This window comes from Leucoraja erinacea, chromosome 21 (assembly GCF_028641065.1).
Source record: "Leucoraja erinacea ecotype New England chromosome 21, Leri_hhj_1, whole genome shotgun sequence".
NCBI classification, from domain to species: domain Eukaryota; kingdom Metazoa; phylum Chordata; class Chondrichthyes; order Rajiformes; family Rajidae; genus Leucoraja; species Leucoraja erinaceus.
Genome location: NC_073397.1, coordinates 18,636,713 through 18,659,183, shown reverse-complemented (window position 1 = coordinate 18,659,183; position 22,471 = coordinate 18,636,713). Strand labels below are relative to the sequence as shown.

Genomic DNA, 22,471 nt, shown 5'->3' with positions numbered 1-22,471 from the left:
GGGCGAGGCATCTGCGATGAGTGCGCGGCATGTACGCATTAATGACGCAGGACGCTCGACGTGGAAAGGGGGCGTGGTTAATGCCATATATGGGCAGGAGCATCGTGTCCCGACGTGGCGGGGCTATGGCCGCTGTGTCTTAAAGGGGCGGTGTACCCTGGTTATTTACGATTTACCGATACTTATTCAACAAAATGTTCAATTAAATTCAAGGAAATGTTTCATAAAATTAAAGGAAGTTAAGGAAAGTCACCAGATATGTTCTAGGCAAATGTCTGTTACCAGCCCTGTGTCAGCCGATGAGATGCAAGGGGGGATGAGGCAGAAACTTTCCATCCTATAACAAAAAGTTAATTTAGTAATTAAATGGAAGTTAAATATTCAAATTTCTCTCGAGAAGGTGAGCACAATCTGCACCTGTCATGTTCTCACCCATTTTACTCATGATTATGAAAATTTCCCCAAATATGCAGAGTGGATGACAGTCACATGGAAACTATGTACATGAAATACACAACATATGATTCACAGAAGAGTTATTCATTGGCTCCATCCAGAAGGAGTTCCAAACAAGGAAGGTGGCAGTTTACAGAAAAACACACAAATAGCTGGAGTAACACAGCGGGTCAGGCAGCATCTCTGTCGAACATAGATAGGTGACTTTTTGGGTCGGGACCCTTCTTCAGACTTAAGACTAGAGGGAGCTAGCAAAGACGGTGTGTCCCTACAACTCAACGAGTCCGAGCCGACCAGCGATCACCCCTTACACTAACATTATCTTACACTCTTGGGACAATTTACAATTTACCAAAGCCAATTAACTTACAAATCTGTATGTCTTTGGGATGTAACAGAAAACCGGAGCAACCGGAGAAAAGCCACCCAGTCACAGGGAGAACGTTCAAACTCCACACAGGCACCACCCGTAGTCAGGATCGAACCTGTGTCTCTAGCGCTGTAAGGCAGCAACTCAACTGCTGGGCCACTGTGCACTGAGCATGGAAACAGGTTTTTCGGCAACCGAGTCCATGCCGACTGTCGATCACACGTTCACACTAGTTTTAAGTTTACCCATTTTCTCATCCACTCCCTACATACTAGTGGCAATTTATAGAGGGCCAATTAACCTACAAAACCGCACGTCTTTGGAATGTGGGAGGAAACCGAAGCACCAGGAGGAAAGTGCACACCACCACACAATTGAAGACTTGTCCCACTCTGATCATTCCTCTTTCTCCCTGCTCCTTTCCGGTAGAAGGCACAGACGTTTGAAAGTGCGCACCACCAGACTCAGGAACAACTTCTTCCCCTCTGATATCAGGCTCCTAAATGGTCCTTCCAGAAGCCAGGGTTCTGTCTGATTCACCCCTACCCCATTGCTGCCTGACCCTCTTAGTTACTCCAGCACTTTGTGTATGTTATTTCCCAGGATGTAAAAGATTGCAGGGAAAAGTTTTGTTTTAGTTTTATTTAAAAAATCTGTTTTATTTGCAGCTTGCTTGCCCCGTGGCTTGGTCCATGTGTAACAAATCAGCTCCCCGCTCTGTAAAAGTTGCCAGGGATGCACTAATGCCCCGTTTCTTCACCGGATGAAATCTCGGCGACTTTTCCCCTTTGCTGTGTAAAGTCCAGGGGAGAGCAGGTTCACTCTGGGGTCTGGACGTAGGCGGGGACGGGGGCCATGGGCAGGGTTTGTCCAGCAGGCAGCCCGGGCACGCTGGCACCGTCCGCCAGCACTGAGTCCTCACTGCCCTCAGGCTCTGGCCAGTCGGCAGCGGCTCCGTCCCTCGCCTCGGCCACCCCGGAGCCGGGCAGCGAGTCCTCGCCTTCGGTCCGCCTGGCCGTGCGGCTCCCGGCTGGAGCTCTCCTGGGCCGGCTGGGGCCCCGGCGGGCGGCGCACCGCCTCTTCCTGACTTGCCGCTCGTCAGCGCGGGAGCCACAGCGGTGCTGCTTCAGGTACTTCTCCCGGGTGAAGCCGCGGCCGCAGGGCACACAGCGCAGTGCGTACGAGTCCGTGTGCGAGCGCTGGTGCTCCGTCATGTGCGCCCGGCGGCTGAAGCATTTGCTGCAGTACTGGCACTTGTGCGGCTTGATACCTGCGACAGGGAGAGCAACAGAAGCTCAGGCTTAGAACTAGGCCCTTTGGCCCAACCCCTCTCTCATCCCACCTGCCCGGATCCCTTCCTACCCAGACAAGAACACAATACTTTAAAGCGTGTAGGAAGGAACGGCAGATGCTGGTTTATACCAAAGATAGACCAAAGTGCTGGAGTAACTCAGCGGATCAGGCAGCATCTCTGGAGAACATGATTAGGTGATGTTTTGGGTTGACACCTTTGCACCCTTCTTCAGACTGGTGGAGAAGGGTCCCGACCCAAAATGCCATCTATCCATGTTCTCCAGACATGCTGCCTGACCCACTGAGTTACTCCAGCACGTTGTATCATTTTGTATATTAATCAGCATCTGCATTCTTTATTTCTACATTTTACCGCTCCACTGTGAAATCTCCTCAAGCCTACATTGAAGCAATTTTCCTCCTCTCTCCGACAGGAGTTCTGTGACACCCTCTCGGCACTCCTCCTCTCTGATTCCTGCTGCTCTACACCATGTTTTGACTCGGATGTCTGAAGAAGGGTCCCAACCCGAAACGTCACCTGTCCACTTTCTCCAGGGATGCTGCCTGATCCGCTGAGTTACTGCAGCACTTCAATGGATGTTTTTCACTATATCTCACCTAAACTTAGACACGAGGAACTGCAGATGCTGGTTTACAAAAAAAGGACACCTAGTGCTGGAGTAACTCAGTGGGTCGGGAAGCATCTCTAGAGAACATGGATAGGTGACGTTTTGGGTCGGAACCGTTCTTCAGACTGATTGTAGTAGGGTGGAGAAAGCTGGAAGAGAGGGAGGGGTGGGACAATACCTGATAAGGAATTCCTCCTCATCTCCTTCCTAATGGTACGCCCTTTTATTCTGAGGCTATGACCTCTGGTCCTAGGCTAGTGGAAACATCCTCTCCACGTCAACTCTCTCCAGGCCTTTCACTATTCGGGATGAGAAGGATGAGTTCTCCCCTCATCCTTCTAAACTTCAGCCAGTACAGGCTGTTAATCCAATGTTAACATATGTTAACCCAATTATTCCTGAGATCTTTCTCGTCAACCTCCTCTGGACCCTCTCCAATAATAAACCTAAACCCTAAAGATAAAGTTACGTAGTGGACAGAGCTTACCTGAGTGTGCGATTATATGCGCCTTGAGTTTATCCGGCCTGTTGAATTCTTTTGTGCATCCAGAATGTACCCTGTAGACAACAGAAAACAGAGGGACCACTCCTAGTCAGTGACTCCTGCAAGATGTCTCGTGGACCTATTTATTGTAGACACACACAACGTGCTGCAGTAACTCAGTGGGTCAGGCAGCCTCTGGTGAAATGGATTAGGTTCCATTTCAGGTTGGAACCCTTCTTCAGATGTTCCGACCCGAAGCGTCACCTAATACTTTCCTCCAGAGATACTGCCCGACCGGCTGAGTTACTCCAGCATTTTGTGTATATTATTAGTTTAGTTTAGTTTAGAGTTACAGTGTGGTAACAGGGCCTTCGACTCACCGAGCGATAACCAGCGATCCCCGCACACTAGCACTACCCTACACACTAGGGACAATTTACAGATTTTAACCCAAACCAATTAACCTACAAACCTGTACATCTTTGGAGTGTGGGAGGAAACCAGATCACCAAGTGAAAACCCAAGTGGTTACAGGGAGAACGTTCAAACTCTGTACAGACAGCACCCGTAGTCAAGAACAAACTCACGTCTCTAGCGCTGTAAGGCAGCAACACCACCGTTGCGCCACTGTGCTGCCTTGCCCATCTATCTTTGGTATAAACCAGCATCTGCAGTTCCTTCTTACACACTTTAGAGTATTGTGTTCAGTTTTGATCACCCTGTTACCGGAAAGATGTTGTTAAGCCTGAAAGGATTCAGATTAGATTTACGAGGATGTTGCCAGGACAGAGGGTGTAGAGTTCCTGGAACATGATGGTGATGGAGGTAGATACAATAGTGGTCTTTAAGAAACCTTTGGACAGACAGTGGACATAAGGTCAAAAGTTCATGAGATAGGAGATGAATTAGGCCATTTGGCCCATCAAGTCTACTCCACCATTCAGTCAAGGCTGATCCATCTTTCCTTCCTAATTCAATTTTCTTGCCTTCCCCCATAACCTCTGATACTCATACTAATCAAAAACCTCTGTCTTTCAAATAACCTTTGACTTGGTCTTCCCAGCCCTCTGTGGCAAATAATTCCACAGATTCACCACCCTCTGACTAAAGAAATTCCTCCTCCTCCTTCCAAAAGGAAAGTACTTCATTTTGAGGCCATGACCTCTGGTCCTAGACTCTCCCACTAGTCTAGCTCCCACATACTCTCCACTCCATCCAAGCCTTTCACTATTCGGTAAGTTTCAATGAGGTCACCCCTCATCCTTCTAAACTCCAGCGAATACAGGCCCAGTGCCATCAACCACTCATTATCTGTTAACCCATTCATTCCTGGGATTATTTTTGTAAACCTCTTCTAGACCCTCTCCAGCCAACATTCTTCCTCAGAATGGGGCCCAAAATTGCTCACAATACTCCAATTGCGGCCTGACCAGCGCTTTAAAGAGCCTCAGCATTACCTCCCTGTTGTTGTAAACAAGCCCTCTTGAAGTTAATGCTAGTATTGCGTTTGCCTTCGTACTACCGATTCGACTTGCAAATTCACTTTTTGGGAATCCTGCATCAGCACTCCCAAGTCCCTTTGTACCTTCGATTTCTGGATTCTCTCCCCATTTAGAAAGTAATCTGCGCCTTTATAACTGCTACCAAAATGCATGACTCCACACTTTGCTACACTATATTCCATCTGCCACTTCTCTGCCCACTCTCCCAACCTGTCAAAATCCTTCTGCAGAGTCCCTGATTTCTCTACGCTACCTGCCCTTCCACCTATTTTCGTATCATCTGCAAACTTTACCACAAAACCTTTATCCAAATCATTTATATACACCTTGAAGAGTAGCGGCCCCAGCACTGATCCCTGCGGAACTCTGCTGGTCACTGGCAGCCACCCTGAAAAAGCCCCCTTTATTGCCACTCTTTGTCTTCTGCCATCCATCCCACCTGCTATCCGTGCTAGTATCTTCCCTCTGATACCATGGGCTCTCATCTTCCTTAGCAGCCTCACGTATGGCACCTTATGAAAGGTTTTCTGAAAATCTAGGTGAACAACATCCACTGACTCACCTTTGTCTGTCCTGCTATTTACTTCTTCAAAGAATTGCAGCAGATTCGTCAGGCAAGATCTCCCCCTCACAAAAGCAAGCTAACTTTGGCCTATTTTATCATGAACCATTATCCTTTATAATGGACTCTAAAATCATACCAACTGCTGTGGTCAGACTAACTGGCCTATAGTTTCCACTCTTCTGCTTTGCTCCCTTTTTGTATAGCGGGATAATATTGGCAATTTGCCAATCATCTGGAACCTGACTAGTGATTCTTGAAATATCAATATTAATGCCTCCACAATCTCTAAAGCCACCTCTTTCAGAACCCTGGAGTGCAGTCCATCTGGCCAGGTGACCTATCCACCTTCAGACCTTTCTGTTTAACCATATAACCATATAACAATTACAGCACGGAAACAGGCCATCTCGACCCTTCTAGTCCGTGCCGAACACGTATTCTCCCCTAGTCCCATATACCTGCGCTCAGACCATAACCCTCCATTCCTTTCCCGTCCATATAACTATCCAATTTATTTTTAAATGATAAAAACGAAACTGCCTCCACCACCTTCACTGGAAACTCATTCCACACAGCCACCACTCTCTGAGTAAAGAAGTTCCCCCTCATGTTACCCCTAAACTTCTGTCCCTTAATTCTCAAGTCATGTCCCCTTGTTTGAATCTTCCCTACTCTCAGTGGGAAAAGCTTATCCACGTCAACTCTGTCTATCCCTCTCATCATTTTAAAGACCTCTATCAAGTCCCCCCTTAACCTTCTGTGCTCCAAAGAATAAAGCCCTAACTTGTTCAACCTTTCTCTGTAACTTAGTTGCTGAAACCAAGGCAACATTCTAGTAAATCTCCTCTTTATTGGATCACGCGCAGGCAGGCAAGGGTTGGCATTGGCATCATGTTCGGCACAGACATTGCGGGCTGAAGGCCCTGTTCCTGTGCTATACTGGTCTACTGAGACTCAGACTGAGAGAGAACCTACCTGAAGGGACACTTGAATTTCTTGACAGGGTCGTGAGTCAGCATGTGCCTCTTGACTTTATCTTTGCGATTGAAAGCTGCTGAACATAACGAGCATTTGAATGGTTTTTCACCTGTCCGGAAGCACAAGAAAAGGGGGATAAAAATATGTTGCAATAAACTGGAAGAGATTAGCCCAGAACAAAGAATGACCACTGCTGCCCCACTGTGGCTTTTTCCAAGGATTTACATATCTTTCATACTTTTCCACACTGTATGACTGCAACTCTAATAGTCAATAGTATTCAATTGTAACATGCACCTTGTTACAGTGAAGTTCTTTATTTTGCCATACAATCTAGTAAAATCATACGACACATATACCCTACCGCACCTGAAGCACAATAAGGGTGGCATGGTGGTACAATTGGTAGATCTGCTGCCTCACACATCCGGGTTCAAACCTGACCTCGGGTGCGGTCTGTACAGAGTGTGTACATTCTCCCCGTGACCTGGTGAGTTTTCTCCGGGTGGTCGTTTCCTCCCACATCCCAAAGACGTGCGGGTTTGTAGGTTAATTGGCTTTGGTAAATTGTCCCCAGTGTGTTGGATAGAGCTAGTGTACGGGTGATAGCTGGTAGGCACGTTTTCGATGGGCCAAAGGGGCTGTTTCTGCGTATTATCTTTAAAGTCAGATGTGCAGGTTTGTTGGTTAATCGGCCCTCTGTAAATTACCCCCAGTGTGTAGGGAGTGGATGCAAAAGGGGGATAACATGGAACTAGTGTGAACAGGGTGATCGATGGTTGATGCGGACTCAGTGAATCAAAGGGCCTGTTCCTGCACCGTATCTCTGATGTGATCGCTGTGAGAGACAGAGAGATGGAACGCGTGGACTTACCAGAGTGAATAAGCAGGTGAAGTTTGAGATAGTGCTCCGTTTTGAAAGATTTTTTACAGATCTGGCACTTGAAGACCCCCCCTCCACCGTGTACGGGGAGATGCCTCCTCAGATACCTCTCGCTGGGAAATACCTGTGGAGAGGAAGGCGGGTTGACACTTTACTTTAGACTTTAGAGATACAGCGCGGAAACTGGACCGTCAGCCCACCGAGTCCACTCCGACCATCGATCACCCGTTCACAGTAGTTCTATGTTATCCCACTTTCTCATCCACTCCCTACAGACTAGGGGCAATTAACCTACAGATCCGCACGTCTATGGGATGTGGGAGGTAAACGGAGCACCCGGAGGAAATCCATGCAGTCACAGGAAGAACGTGGAAACCACAAACACACAGACAGCACCCGGGGTCAGGGTCGAACCCGGGTCTCTGGCGCTGTGAGGCAGCAGCTCTACCGCTGCGCCACCGTGTCTGTGCATGCCAGGTTTCTGATCGATAACGGAAGAGGGGTTAAACTGGACCATGCGCATGGGCTGTAAGCTTTGCCCACACACTGAACGCTGCATGTTGGAGGGAGTTCACACGGTCTGTGTCTCACCTTCTGGCAGTGTGGGCAGGGGTAGTTGTGAGTGGCAGTCTGTAGATGATGCTCAAGAGCCTCCGGTGTGGAGTATTTACTCAAACATCTCGAACACCTGTGGACACACAAGCACAAGAGGAATAGAGTCATAGTCACACAGCACGGAGACATGCCCTTCAGTCCAACCCGTCCATGCTAACCAAGATGCCCCATCTACGCTACCTCCACCTGCCCGCATTTGGCCCATACCCCTCTAAACCTTTCCTTTCCATGTAGCTGTCCAAGTGTCTTTTCAATATTTTAGATTGGAGATACAGCATGGAATCAGACCCTTCGTCCCCATCAACCATCGATCACCCGTCCACACTAGTTCTATGTTATCTCACTTTCCCATCCACTCCCTACACACTAGGGGCAATTAACTGACAAACCCGCACGTCTTTGGGATATGGGAGAAAACCGGAGCACCCGGAGGAAACCCACGTGGTCACCGGGAGAACGTACAACCTCTGTATAGACAGCATTGTAGCCAGGATTGAACCCGGGTCTCTGGCGCTGTAAGGCAGTAAGTCTACCACTGTGCCGCCCAATGTGGACATGTCGAGTGTGGAGAAGGAGGAGACTCACCTGTAAAAGGTGGGCCCTTTCTTGGGCAGCTGCTGTGGGTACAAGCTGTGGGAGTATTGGTGCACGCCAAGCTCGTACAGCGAGGGGAAGATCTTGTTGCAGAGGTGACAGCGGTAGGTGATCTCGTCATCGTGGTTCTTGATGTGTTCCACAAACTCCTCCAGCTTCATAAAGGTCTGCGTGCAGTTCTTCACCACGCACTTGTACACCTGGGAGGGGAAGAGGGGAACAAATCACCTGTGGCCACGGACAGAGCTATCGTTCCCAGTCGCTACCAGAGCTGGGGTAACTCAGTGGGTCACGCAGCATCTCTGGGGCACATGGGTAGGCAACGTTTTATGTCAGGACCCTTATTCACATCCGATACTAAACGTCACCTATCCATGTTCTCCAGAGATGCTGCCTGAACCACTGTTACTCCAGCACTGTCTATTTTTTAGTTTTGGTGATACAGCGGATATAGTTTTGGCAGAAACAGACCCTTCAGCCCACCGAGTCTGCGCCGACCAGCGATTGCCCCGTGCACTAGCACTAGCCTACACCTTGGGAACAATTTACCTGCTGGTTCTTGTGCTGGATCATGTGCGACTTGAGCTGGAAGTAGGTGAGGAATTTACAGGGGCAGAATTGGCACTGGTAGGAGCTGTCGATGACCAGCATCTGCCGCCCCTCCCCACCCCCGTCACCAGGGGGCAGCTCCGAGCTCAGCCGCCCATCCTGCTCCATGCTCTCCGACAGACCTGCTGGAGGGAACGATGGCGGAGTGGGGGGGGTGGGAGAAAGGGTGGAGAGATGAAAGGAGGGGGAGGGAGGAAGGAAGGGATGCGGAGAGATAGAGGCAGAGAGGGAGAGAGAGAGAGGAACGGAGGATGGGGTGGGGAGGGGGAGAGGGATGGAGAGAGAGGAACAAGTGCTCATTAAAGACATCAGTAACCTGGGCTCAGAAGTTTCCAATCCTGCACAAGGTGGGGACAGAGAGAAGGGAGACCCCTCCCCCCACACTACACCCCCACCCCAGGGGTTCAGCACTCTCACACCCATCTGCCCATTCCTATTGGGAGTAATCGTTGCGTGTGTATAGAGAGACCTCTCGCCCCCTTTAGGTCTGAACGGGCCAAGGATGGTTCAGGCAGATGTGGATATCAGGAACTGCAAGCGCAGGTTTAACTAAAAAGACACAAAGTGCTAGAGTAACTCGGTGGGCCAGGTAGCTTCTGTGGAGGTAATGGACATGTTTTCCATAGATGCTGCCTGCGCCGCTGAGTTACGCCAGCATTTTGTGTCTTTTCATGGTTTAGTAATAGACAGGTGAAATGCACCGAGTCTTTTACCTGGATCAGAGGACAGGTATAAGGTGAGAGGGGAAAGGTTTGACTTTTCACTCAGAACAAATCAGAGCCAGCACCCATGACCAAGGAAAAGTGGAGTCCACAATGGTCCATTGTTGGCTGTGTAAGAGGTGATATATGGATACGGACAGTGGAACTAGCAGGACGACTAGAGTGGGGGAGGGGCGGAGAGGGAGGGAATGCAGGGATTACTTGAAATTAGAGAAATCAAATTCATACCACTGGGTTGTAAGCCATCTAAAAATAAAAGGGCGCAGGCTAATGGCGCTGGCGTTTGGTGGACGGTGGACTGACCGATGGCGTCACGCTCTCCCCGTGGCCGCTTGCTCTCCGGGCTGACCGTCACCACCTGCATGGAGACGGAGGATCGGGCCTGACCTGCTGGCCACACCTTGTGCGTCTGCATGTGCTTCTTCACGTTGGATTTCTGCGCAAACGCTCGGCCACATACGATGCACTGGAACGGCTTTTCCCCGGTGTGGCTGGAGGGGGAGAGAGAGAGAGAGAGGGGAGGCAAGCACCTTAGTTTAGTTTAGAGATACAGCGCGGAAAAAGTCCGCACCGACCACCGATCCCCGTACACTAGCACTATCCTACACACTAAGGACAATTTACAATCTTACCAAAGACAATTAACCTACAAACCTGTATGCCTTTGGAGTGTGGAAGGAATCCAGAGCTAATGCGCCGCAGAATGTTTTTTGTATCGAGATGCATCACAACATGGTTTAGGAACAGTTGCATTCAAGACCACAGGACATTACAGAGAATTTTGGACATAGCCCAGATCATCACATAACCAACCTCCCTTCCATCGATTCCATCTACACTTCACTCTGCCTTGGCAAAGCCACCGGCATCATCAAGGACCAGTCTCACCCCGGGCATCCCTCTTCTCCCCTCTCCCATCAGGCAAGAAGTATAGAAGCGTTGAAACGCACACCTCCAGATGCAGGGACAGTTTCTTCCTAGCTGTTATCTGGCAACTGAACCATCCCCTCACCAACTAGACGGCAGTCCTGGCTTCATCTACCTCATTAGAAACCTTCAAACTATCATTAATCGGATTTTACTTTGTCTTGCACTAAATGTTATACTCTTTATCATGTGGCTGGCTTGATTGTAATAAACCAAACTAATGGTAGAGGTTGGATAGACTTAGATTGTTAGACAGACATGGACTGTTTTCTCTGGAATGTCAGAGATTGCAGGGAGACCTAATAGAAATATATTAAATTATGAGAGACATATATACGGTAGGCACTATGCCAGAGGATATATTTCAGAGGTGCAGAGGAGGTTTACCAGAATGATTATAAAAAGACACAAAGTGCTGGAGTAACTCAACGGGTCAGGCAGCATCTCTGGAGAACATGGATAAGTGACATTTCAGGTCTGAAGGTCTGAAGAAGGGCCCCGACCTGAAGCGTCTCCTATCTATGTTCTCCAGAGATGCTGCCTGACCTTCTGATCTACTCCAGCACTTTGTGTCTTTGTGCATGGCCTTATTCCTGCATTTTATTGATTGATGCCTGGATGAGGGGGTATCAGCTACAGAGTTTGGACAGACTTGGAATATTTTCTCTGGAACATCGTGACTGCCTCACAGCGCCAGAGGCCCGGAGTCGAACTTGACCTCGGGTGCTGTCTGTGTGGAGTTTGCACGTTCTCCCTGTGACTGCATGGGTTTCCTCCGGGTGCTCTGCTTTCCCTCCCACATCCCAAAGATGTGCAGGTTTGTAGGTTAATTGGCCCTCTGTAAGGAGTGGTTGAGAATGTGGGATAAGATGGAACTAGCGTGTGAACGGGTGATTGATGGTCGGCGTGGACTCGGTGGGCCGAAGGGCCTGTTTCCATGCTGTGTCTCTAAACTAAACCAATGAAGTATATAAAATTATGAGAGGAATAGATAGGGCAGACGGACAGAACGCTTTTTCCCAGGGTTAAAATAACAAAGACTGGAGGACATAGCTTTAAGGTGACAGGGTCAAAGTTTAATTGAGATATGCGGGGCATGTTTTTTACATAGGTGGATGCCTGGAACGCTTTGCTCGGGGTGGTGGTGGTGGAGGCAAATACGATGGTGGTGTTTAAGATAGGCAAATGGATATGCAGGGAATGGAAGGATATGGATCACGTGCAGGCAGTGGAAATTAGTTTAACGGCATTGCATTTAGCACGGACATTGTGGGCCGAAGGGACTTTCCCTGTGCTGTACAGTTCTGTGTTCTATGGAACGTACCTTCTGATATGTTGCTGGAGATCAAAGTTCTTGGCAAACATTTTGTCACAATAGTGGCATTTGAGTTTTTGCAACTTGCTTTTACCTGGAAGAGAGAGAGGAAGAGTTTGTGTCTGGCTCCTCACCATTGAAGGGATCTGCAAGAGTCGCTACCTCAAAAAAGGTAGCCAACATCATTAGAGTACCCGCACCACCCTGGCCATGCTCTCATTTCACTCCTGGGGTGGGAGATTGCAACCTTGACGTGGCCCACCCTGTTTCGACGAATGCAATCAACCTGGCGTGCACAAACAGAAGATCAAACAGAACAAGTTGTCTTACAACTTTAGGCTGTGCACGCCATATGCAAGAAGAAGATTTCACTCCTGCCATCGGGAAGAAGGAACAGGAGCCTGAAAACTGTGACCGCCAGGTTCAGGAACAGATTATTTTCAACAACCATCAGGCTCTTAAACACTGCAACACCAAACTAAACTATGAACTACAAACTGTCTTGGTTGCACTAGGACTTTGGGTTTTTTAAGCACTAATAGAGTTATTTGTAATTCTTTTTTTTTGGTTTATTATGTTATCTATGTGTATTGTGTTTACAGACCAGTGATGCTGCTGCAAGTAAGAATTTCCTTGTTCCATTTCATAAGACAATTAAACACCCCCAACTCTCCCTCTCGCCGCTCCTCGTTGCCCGAGAGCCATTGGAGATCTTGTCTGGCGGGGAGGTCTGAGGTCAGTCCTGACATTGACCAGCAGAACAGACTCAAGGGGGTGAATGGGGGAGGGGGAAGGGGAGCGGAGGTAGGAGAGAGGGGGAAAGGGAGAAGGAGAGAGGGAAGGGGAGAGAGGAGGGGGGAAGAAGGGTCGAGGGTAGGAGAGGGGGAGAGAGGAGGGGGGGGAGAGAGGGTCGAGGGTAGGAGAGGGGGGGGGAGAGATGGGGAGAGAGGGGGAGGGAAAGAGGGGGGAGGGAGGAGAGAGAGGGGGGAAGGAGAGAGGGGGAAGGAGAGAGGGGGAAGGGGGAGAGGGGGAGGGAGGGGGAATGAGAGGGGGAAGTAGAGAGGGGGAATGAGAGGGGGAGAGAGAGAGGTGGAAGGAGAGAGGTGGAAGGGGAGAGGTGGAAGGAGAGAGGGGGAAGGAGAGAGGGGGATGGACGGGGAAGGAGAAGTGGGAGGGGGTGAAGGGGTGGGGCGAGGGGAAGGGAAAAGGTGGAAGGGGAGAGAGGGAAGGAGAAGGAAGAGGGGAGAGAGGGAAGGAGAAGGAAGAGGGGAGGGGGGAAGGAGAGCGGAGGAAGGGGAGGATGGATGCAGTGCCTGGGTGTGGGTCTTACCTTCCTGGATGCTGATGGGCTGTTTGGTGAGCCGGGCCTTGGGTGGGTCGGGCTGGTAGCCGGTGAGTGTCCCATTGCCGGTGCCGTTGCTGTGGGCATTGACGGGGCTGAGGGCCGGAGCAGCCGCCATGCTGCCGGCCTTGGTCTTGAAGCCATGTTTGCCCGGGCTGTAGACGGGGGGGCTGGTGAACGGTGAACTCTCCCCACACGGGCCCGGAACCTGGGGAGGTGCAGGGGGAGCATCAGCCGGGAACTCCACGACCAGGTGAGTGGGGGGGGGGGGGGGGGATCCCACAGGCAGCCCCCACCCCCCACCCCCTCACAGACAGGGGTCTCTGGGGGAATGGAGGAGGCTGGCAGGGTAAACAAGGTAGGCACATGGATATGCAGGAAACGAGGAAAGTGGTTCACATGTAGGCAGAGGAGATTAGGTTAACTTGGCATCATGTTCAACATGCACATTGTGGGCCGAAGGGCCTGTTCCTGTGCTGTACGGTCCAATGTCGCAACATGAGATGAAGAGGAAGGAGGTGAGGGAAGGGAGAGGGATGAGGGGGAGGGATGGGGAGGAAGGGGGATGGGAATGGGAGGGATGGGAGAAGAAGAAAGGGGGAGGGGAGGAGTGATGGGGGAGGGGGGTGAAGGAAGAGGGAGAGAAGGAGAGGGAGGTGGGAAGGGGGATGGGGAGGGGGGGATGGGGAGGAAGGAACGATGGGAAGGGAGTGGCTGTGCCTCAGACTGACCCCTGGGTTTCTGCCTTCCCCCCCTCCATCGCCCCACCACTCCCCCCGGTGGTCCCACCTGGAAGTGCGGCATGGCTAGCGAGTTCCCGTCTGTGGAGCCGCTGCCCAGCGATGCCAAGGCGCTGTAGACCTGTACCACCGCGCCGCCGTTGGCCGTGGTGTGCACCGGCGGGGGCAGGGCGGCGGGTGCTGGCTGCGGAGGGGGGGCTGGGATGTACAAGGGTCCCGGTGCCAGGTTGTGGCCGCTCTGCAGGGCACAGGGGGCAGGAGAAGGAGATCATCGTTAGTCATCAGAGTAAAGTCACAACGCCAACAGAACAAAGTACAGGGGTAGACAGTCAGGGGGATCTCACGATGGCAATGGGCAGGAGCACACTCCCCCCGACATTCTCCCCTGGATTCCAGCACGTTCCACCCCATCAGCTGTCTCATACAGCACATAACCCTCTGACATTTTCGCTATCTCCAACAGGATTCCACCACCAGCCACACCTTCCCATCTGCATCCCTTTCCACTTTCCGCAGAGACCGTTCCCTTTGCAACTACTTGGTTAATTCGTCCCTTCCTACCCAAACCACCCCCTCCCCAGGTACTCCTCCCTGCAACTGCAGTAGTTGCAACACATGTCCCTATACCTTCCCCCTCGACTCTGTCCAGGGACCCCGACAGTCCTTGTAGGTGAGGCAGAGGTTCACTTGCACCTCCTCCAGCCTCATCTACTGTATCCGTTGTTCCAGATGTGAAATCCTATGTATCGGCGAGACAACGCGCAGACTGGGCCATCGTTTTGCTCAATACCTACGCTCCGTCCGCCTTGGCCTACCTAATCTCCCGATAGCCAAACATTTTAACTCCCCCTCCCACTCCCACACTGACCTATCTGTCCTGGGCCTCCTTCACTGTCAGGGTGAGGCCAAATGCAATTTGGAGGAACAGCACCTCATATTTTGCTTGGGCAGCTTACAACCTCCTGGTATGAATATTGATTTCGCTAATTTCAAGTAGCCTCTGTACTTCTCTCTCCAACCCTCCCCCACCTCAGTCGTCCTGCTAGTTTCACTGTTCTTATCCCTTTGTAATCACCTCTTCCACAGCCAACAATGGACCAATGTGGGCTTCACCTTTACCGAGTCATCGGTGCCGGCTCTGATTTGTTCTGTACCTTTTCATACCTCTAGTTTCCCTCTCGGGTCGAAAGCCTTTGACCCGAATCGTCACCTATTCCTTTTCTCCAAAGATGTTGCCTGACCCGCTGATGTTGAGTCCACCTCTGACCGTCTACCCAGGAATCATAGAGACATACAGGGTGGAAACAGGCCCTTCAGCCCAACCTGCCCACACCGACCAACAAGTCCCATCTACACTAGTCCCACTTGCCTGCGTTTGGTCCATACCCCTCCAAACCAGTTCTAGCCATGTACCTGTCTAATTGCTTCTTAAATGTTGCAATAGTACCTGCCTCAACTACCTCCTCCGGCAGCTGGTTCCATACACCACTACCCTTTGCGTTACCCTTCCAAAGTTACGGCTATTAAATCTATCCCTGACCTTCTCCCCAGGACTGTGATTTGACTGGATAGACACAAAACAGTTTTTCACGGTATCTCAGTGCACGAGACAATAATAAACTGATACCATTATGATTGGCAAGGCGGTCTATCCAAGAACAAACAAGTGGTGTAAACTCTCTGTATAGCAGGCCCTGACCACGAGAAAGTTCATCAAATGTCCCAGCCAAAGTGCTTATGTCGGCTGAGATAGACCAAAGAAAAAGTTACCAGATAACATACTCCAGTGGTTAATTGAAAGATACAGCATGAAAGCAGGCCTTCCGGCCCACCAAATCCATGCCGACCATCCATCATCTCTTCACACCAGTTCTATGTCATCCCACTTTCAGATCATCTCTTCCCCTCTCTCCCATTGGGCAGAAGATACAGAAACTTGAATGCACGCATCACCAGACAAAGGAACATTTTCTTCCCCTGGGTCATGATCTTCCAGCCACCCTCATTGCCACCTGTGAACTTTTTTTAGGTGCACTTTCTCTGTGGCAGTTACATTGCATTCTGCACTCTGGTATTTTTTCCTTTGTACCTGTTGTACTTGTGCATGGCTTGATTTTCTTTTAAAGAGATACAGTATGGAAACAGAATCTTCGACCAACCGAGTCCACACCGACCATCGATCACCCCGTTCATTACTAGTACCACCCCACCACCAGATCGACACTATCCCACTTTCTCATCCACTTCCTACACATTAGGGGGCAATTTACAGTGGGCTAATTACCCAACAAACCCGCATGTCTTTGGGGTGTGGGAGGAAACCGAGGCACCAGGAGGAAACCCACGCAGTCACAGGGAGAACAAGCAAATTCCCCACCCAGACAGAACCTGAGGTCAGGATTGAACCTGGGTCTCTGGTGCTGTGAGGCAGCGGTTCTACTCGCTTTGCCACTGTGCCGCCGTGTATAGTATAGTATGATTTGAGTGATAAATATTGTCACCGTATCCCGGTCGTGTGATGTGATTGCAAGTTACCCCCGCTCCCCCCCCCCCCCACTCTCCCACTCTCCCAGTGACTCCCCCCCCCATCCCCCCCCCCACTCTCCCCCCCCCCCCCCCCCCCCCCCCCCCCCCCCCCCCCCCCCGACACTGGGAGAGGGGGGGATAGGCGGTGGGTGGTTCCCTCCCCGCTCCTCCCACTCGCCAGCACCTACCTGTTGGGGGAGGGACAGGGCCCCCATGGGCTGGTCCAGCGAGGTGAAGGTCGACATGGCCGACATCAGCACCTCGTCACTCACCACGATGTTGCCCTGCACCAGCGCCTGGGTGAGGGGAGAGTGGGGCAGCGTGATGTACGTCGGCACTTGCTGCAAGACGTGGGGGGGGAATAAGAGGGGAGAGGGAAGGAAAGAGAGGGAGATGAAGAAAAAAAGGGAAAGAGATACAGAATGTGACGGAAGGAGAGAGAGAAAGAGAAGATAGAAAGAGGAAAAGAGAGGTAGAGAGAGGGAGAAAAGAGGGAGAGAAAGAGATTAAGAAAGATAGACAGAGTGTCAGAGAGCGAGAGAGAGAAATAGAAAAGGGAGAGAGAGAAAGGGGGAGAGACTGGGAAGGAAATGGAGAGAGAAAAGGGGAGAAAGAGAGAAAGTGAGAAAAATAGAGAAAGACGGAACATGAGAGAGTAAAAGAGAGTAAAGAGGGGGAGAAAGTGAAAGAGAGAGAAAGAGAGACACAGAGAGATGTGATTAATCTCACACGGAGCCAGTGTCAACAACACAATCCTACCCACACCCCATGACACATTACCCCCCTGTCACACTCCCCCTCCTCTCCTCTTCCTGACACACACCCAGGGTGAGGGGAGGGATGAGGAGCCAGAACGAGGGGGGAGGAGGGGAAGGAGAAGGGGAAGAAGAGAGGGAGGAGGGTAGTAGGAGGAGGGGAAGGGGAGATAAGGGGGCAGGGAGGAGAGTGGGAGAGGGAGAAACGCCACCCCCCCTGTTGCCGCTGCCCTTGCCCTCTGACCCTCACCCCTCACCTGTCGGCTGGGCGGGGGGGGTGCGGGTGTGAAGGGTCCGGGGGGCAGGGAGGTGTTGCTGCCCTGGCACTGCTCCCGCTTGTGGGCCACGAAGCTCGGCAGCGAGTTGAACTGCTTCTTGCATCGTCCGCACAGGAAGACGTCCTCCTCGTCTGCGGGGTCAGAGAGAGGTCACAGGGTCAGAGAAAGTCACAGGGTCGCGGGGTCAGAGGTTACAGAGTCGTGGGGTCTGAGATGGGTTCGCTGGGTCGGAGATGGGGTTACAGGGTCAGAGACAGGGTCGCGGGGTTAGAGCCAGGGTCACAGGGTCAGAGAGATGTCACAGGGTCAGAGACAGAGACAAAAAGAGAGGGAGATGGGGAGGACGAGAGAGAGAAAATTGAGAGAGAGAGAGAGAGAGAGAGAGAGAGAGAGAGGGGGGGGGGGGGGGAGTAAGGTTAGGGGTTGAGAGAGGGACCAGTTTATGGTTTGGACGGTGAGAGGGGGGTGTCAGGGGGGGGGGGGAGGAGTGGATCATTGGGCCGGGGGGGGGGGGGGAGGGGTGGAGGGAATCCCAGTCTGATCCCTCTGCTACTCACCCAGGGGGGTCTGTACACTGGGGGGCTGCACCCCCTGCGCACCTGGGTCAGAGACCCCGCCCTGACTGTCGAGCAGCGACTGTACGGCCAGCACCGTCTGGTTGTCTATCCCTGTGAAGAGAGAGGGAGAGAATGAGAGAGAGGGGGAGAGAGAGAGTGACGGGCACTTAGCACGGTGAGGGAGAGCAAGGGTCCTCACAGATAAAGAAGGGAGTGTAAGAACATAGAACAGAGGCGGCACAGTGGCGTAACGGTACAGTTGCTGCCTTGTGACAGTGTGGGTTTTCTCCGGGTGCTCCGGTTTCCTCCCACACTCCATGACGTAAAGGTTTGTGGGTTAATTGGCTTTGGTAAAAATTATAAATTGTCCCTAGAGTGTAGGATAGTGCTTCTTCTTCTTCTTGCGTATGGCGTGCACAGCCTAAAGTTGTAGGACAACTTGTTCTATTTGATCTTACTTGATTGTGCACGCCAGGTTGATTGCATTCGTCCAAACAGGGCGGACCACGTGAAGGTTGCAATCTCCCACCCCTAGGATAGTGCTAGTGGATGGGGATCGCTGGTCAGTGTGGACTCAGCGGGCCGAAGGGCCTTTGTCTCTAAAGTCTAAAGTAAACTTAGAATAATACAGCACAGCAACAGGCCTTTCGGCCCACAGTCCATATACTAATCTCCTCTGCCTGCACATGTTCCATACACCACTATTGTCATCATTACCATCGTAAATCCTCTGAAACGCCACTATCGTATCTGCCTGCACCACCATCACAGGCAATGTGTTCCAGGCCCCACCACCCTGTGTGCTTAAAAACTTGCCTCTCTCACATTAAAGCGATGCCCTCTAGTCTTTGACAACCTAAACTATGGCCCAGCGAGTCCACACCGACCAAAGATCACCCGTACACTAGTTTAGGTTTAGAGGGATTTGGGCCAAGCAGGTGGGACTATTGTGAATGGCGCACGTTGGTCGGTGTGGACAAGTTGGGCCTAATGGCCCATATCCATGTTGTATGACTCTAGGACTAGTTCTTTCCTACACAACAGGACAGTTTACAGACGACAGTTAACCTACAAACCTGTACGTCTTTGGAGTGTGGGAGGAAACCAGAACACCCAGAGGAAACCCACACAATCACATGGAGAGCGTGCAAACTCCGTACAGACAGTACCCATAGTCAGGATTGAACCCGGATCTCGGGCGCTGTAAGGCAGCAACTTTACTGCTGCACCACTGTGCCGCCCGACAGGGACAAAATAAAAAATGGGTTCAAAGGATCCTCACTGAATGTAGGTAGTCAAGGAATTGCAGATGGTGGAATCCTGAGCAAAACACAAAGTGCTGGAGGAACCCAACGGGTCAGGCAGCACCTGTGGAAGAAAAAGGCAGTCTGAAGATGGGTCCTGACCCGGAACGTTGTGTCTATTCTCTCCACAGATACTGCCTGACCTGCCAAGTTCCTCCAACACTTTGCGTCATTTTGGACAGGTGAGGAGAGGGACGTCATTATTGATAAATGGTAGCGGCAGAATTAGGCCATTCGGCCCATCAGGTCTATGACTGATCTATCTCTCCCCCTCAACCCCATTCTCCTGCCTTCTTCCCATTACCCCTGACACCCGTACTAATCAAATATCTATCTACCTCTGCCTTAAAAATATCCACTGATTTGGCCTCCACAGCCTTCTGTCACAGATTCACCACCGTCTGACTAAAGAAATTCCTCCTCATCTCCTTCCTAAAGGAATGTCTTTTTATTCAGAAGCTTTGGCCACTGGTCCTAGACTCTCCCACTAGTGGAAATATCCTCTCCACATCCAGGCCTTTCACCTTGTCGGTTTGCTGGACAATCCAGACGTCCATGGCAGGCAATGGCTGGAGTTCCTGCAGCAGCCTGGGGCATGCCTGGATCAGGCACCGCTCATATGGCCTAGAGTGCGGATTGGACTTTGAAGATGATGCCGAAACCAGGTGCCTCTTGCATGCAAGCTCAGTGGACTATTTCTGTACACTTTACTGTTTGAGGATGCGCTTAGGTATGGCAATACTTGACTGAGCTGTATAGAAACATAGAAAATAGGTGCAGGAGTAGGCCATTCGGCCCTTCGAGCCTGCACCGCCATTCAATATGATCATGGCTGATCATCCAACTCAGTATCCCATCCCTGCCTTCTCTCCATACCCCCTGATCCCTTTAGCCACAACGGCCACATCTAACTCCCTCTTAAATATAGTCAATGAACTGGCCTCAACTACCTTCTGTGGCAGAGAATTCCAGAGATTCGCCACTCTCTGTGTAAAAAATGATTTTCTCATCTCGGTCCTAAAAGATTTCCCGCTTATCCTTAAACTGTGACCCCTTGTTCTGGACTTCCCCAACACCGGGAATAATCTTCCTGCATCTAGCCTGTCCAACCCCTTAAGAATTTTGTAAGTTTCTATAAGATCCCCGCTCAATCTTCTAAATTCTAGCATGTTCTAGCGTGTACAAGCCGATGCAAGGAAAATAATTTTGCTGTGCATTTACACATAACAATAAAGTACCATTGAACCGTTTTGTGTAAACCGGCATCTGCAGTTCCTTGAATAGACGCAAAGTGCTGGAGTAACTTTGCGAGGTAAGCAGCATCTCTGGAGATAAAGGATGGGTGATGTTTTGCGTTGGAACCCTTGTTCAGTCTCAAGAAGCCTGAAGAAGGGTCCCAACCTGAAACGTCAGTCGGAAGGAAGGTCCCGACCCGAAACATCACCCATCCTTTTTCTCCAGAGATGCTGTCTGAGCCGCTGAGTTACTCCAGCACTTTGTGTCCATTTCATAAACCAGCATTTGCAGTTATTTGTTTCTACATCTGCAGTTCCTTGTTTCTACTTCTAGACCATAATAGCAAGTTGAAGCAGGTACCATAACAACATTTAAAAGACACTTGGACGGGAAAGGTTCATGGATAGTCAAGAGTCAATTTAATTGTCATTTGGACCCCTTGAGGTCCAAACGAAATGCCGTTTCGAATACGAAAGGTTCAGAGGATATGGGACACGGGGAAACACGGAAATGGGAATCGCTTAGATGAGAGACTTTGGTCGGTATGGAGGAGTTGGGCAGAAGGGCCTGTTTCCGGGCTGTGTGACTCTGAGACCCAAACAGTCGTGCTGCAAGTTGCATGTCCGCTCTGGTCTACGTGTGCCTGCCTCAGACCTGCATATATATGCATTTCCCCCCCGCAAAAATAAACTTTCTTCAGAATTTAAAATCGCTACAGAAGAACTGCGTGATAACTCTTCCGACATTCTCAGCGCCTATGCATACATTTGTTAGCGTTGTGGACTCATACCCCTTCCCTTGTTTGTGGGACCCATTTATTCAGCCTTATTGCAACATTGCAAGGCAGTCAATCTTCTGCTTGCATGCTGCTGCTGCTGGGACTGTGTCCTTTTAAACCCTGTCTGGCTTTTCCAACAGCCCCCCGTGCCTCCCGCGGCGCCTTTGCTCAGCGGCCGCTGTTCCGGCTGCTCTCCCCCCGGGGCAGCCCGGAGTCACCGCCTCCTCCCGGGGCAGGATCATTCATTAACCCTCCTCTCCTCTCCTTCCACCCCCAAATAAACACGCTCCCATCTGCATTAGATGGGAAGAGAAGGGGAGATTGCAGAACAATAGTTTGCTAGCATTTGTGCTTGGCCAGACTTTGTAATCAATTGCAGGCGGCGTGAATGTCAGCGCTGGTGCATGCAACGAGAATGCACGGATGCAATGGTCGGGGGCGAGCATTAAAGTGCGCAAGAGTAGGTGAAACGTTGCATTTTTACTACCTGCCAACGCCTCGAATATTGCTTGCGCCATCTTGGAGCTTCGCTGCTGTATTTGAGGCTGGGACGAAGGGAAATGGAGAGCGGGCGAGAACCGGATCCCGTCCCAGCAGAGGGAGCCGTCGGCCGCTGAATCAGGCAGCTGGCGGGCGGTGGGGCTGTCTGGTGAACGTGCTACCTCCCCCCCGTCTCGTCCAGTCTCTCCCCTTCCTCCCTCCCTCCCTCATCTCGTCCCACCCCCTTCCCACTCTAACTCTCCTTCTACTCCCCAATCTCTTCCCTCCTACTCATCGCCCCTGCCTCCCATCTCTCCCTTCCTCCTGATCACGACCCATCTCTCCCCTCTTCCACTCCCCATCCTCCCCTCCTCACCCCATCTGTCCATTCCTCTCCTATCCCCCGCTAAGAGTTTGGACCCTTCTGAAGACTGAAGAAGTGTCCCGACGTGAAACGTCACTGTTCCATGTTCTCCAGAGATGCTGCCTGGTCCGCAGTTCTTCCAGAACTTTGTGTACTTTTTCAAGAACTA

General features: G+C 51.0%; 1 protein-coding gene across 1 annotated transcript; it reads right to left on the bottom strand.

The window, feature by feature from the left end:
* Positions 1–38: 38 nt before the first annotated feature.
* Positions 39–22,005, bottom strand: znf341 (zinc finger protein 341). Its single transcript, XM_055652285.1, has 15 exons — positions 21,946–22,005; positions 18,141–18,251; positions 17,563–17,714; positions 16,739–16,891; positions 14,074–14,262; positions 13,273–13,492; positions 11,952–12,036; positions 9,929–10,191; positions 8,919–9,100; positions 8,361–8,569; positions 7,752–7,848; positions 7,152–7,284; positions 6,275–6,386; positions 3,236–3,306; positions 39–2,096 (listed from the first exon to the last, which is right to left on the bottom strand). The coding sequence occupies exons 1-15, from the start codon at positions 21,974–21,976 to the stop codon at positions 1,645–1,647; spliced, it is 2,460 nt and encodes an 819-aa protein (XP_055508260.1). The 5' UTR covers positions 21,977–22,005; the 3' UTR covers positions 39–1,644.
* Between the last annotated feature and the right edge of the window lie 466 nt (positions 22,006–22,471).

Bases quoted from the DNA above. Each gene is read 5' to 3' on its own strand.
- znf341 (XM_055652285.1), bottom strand. From the start codon at position 21,976: ATGGCGCAAGCAATATTCGAGGCGTTGGCAG. The intron at 7,285-7,751 runs GTGAGACACAGA...TCCTCTCCACAG, and splicing joins CCTGCCCACACTGCCAGAAG to GTATTTCCCAGCGAGAGGTA. The intron at 2,097-3,235 runs GTAAGCTCTGTC...TCCCTGTCGCAG, and splicing joins GCATATAATCGCACACTCAG to GTATCAAGCCGCACAAGTGC.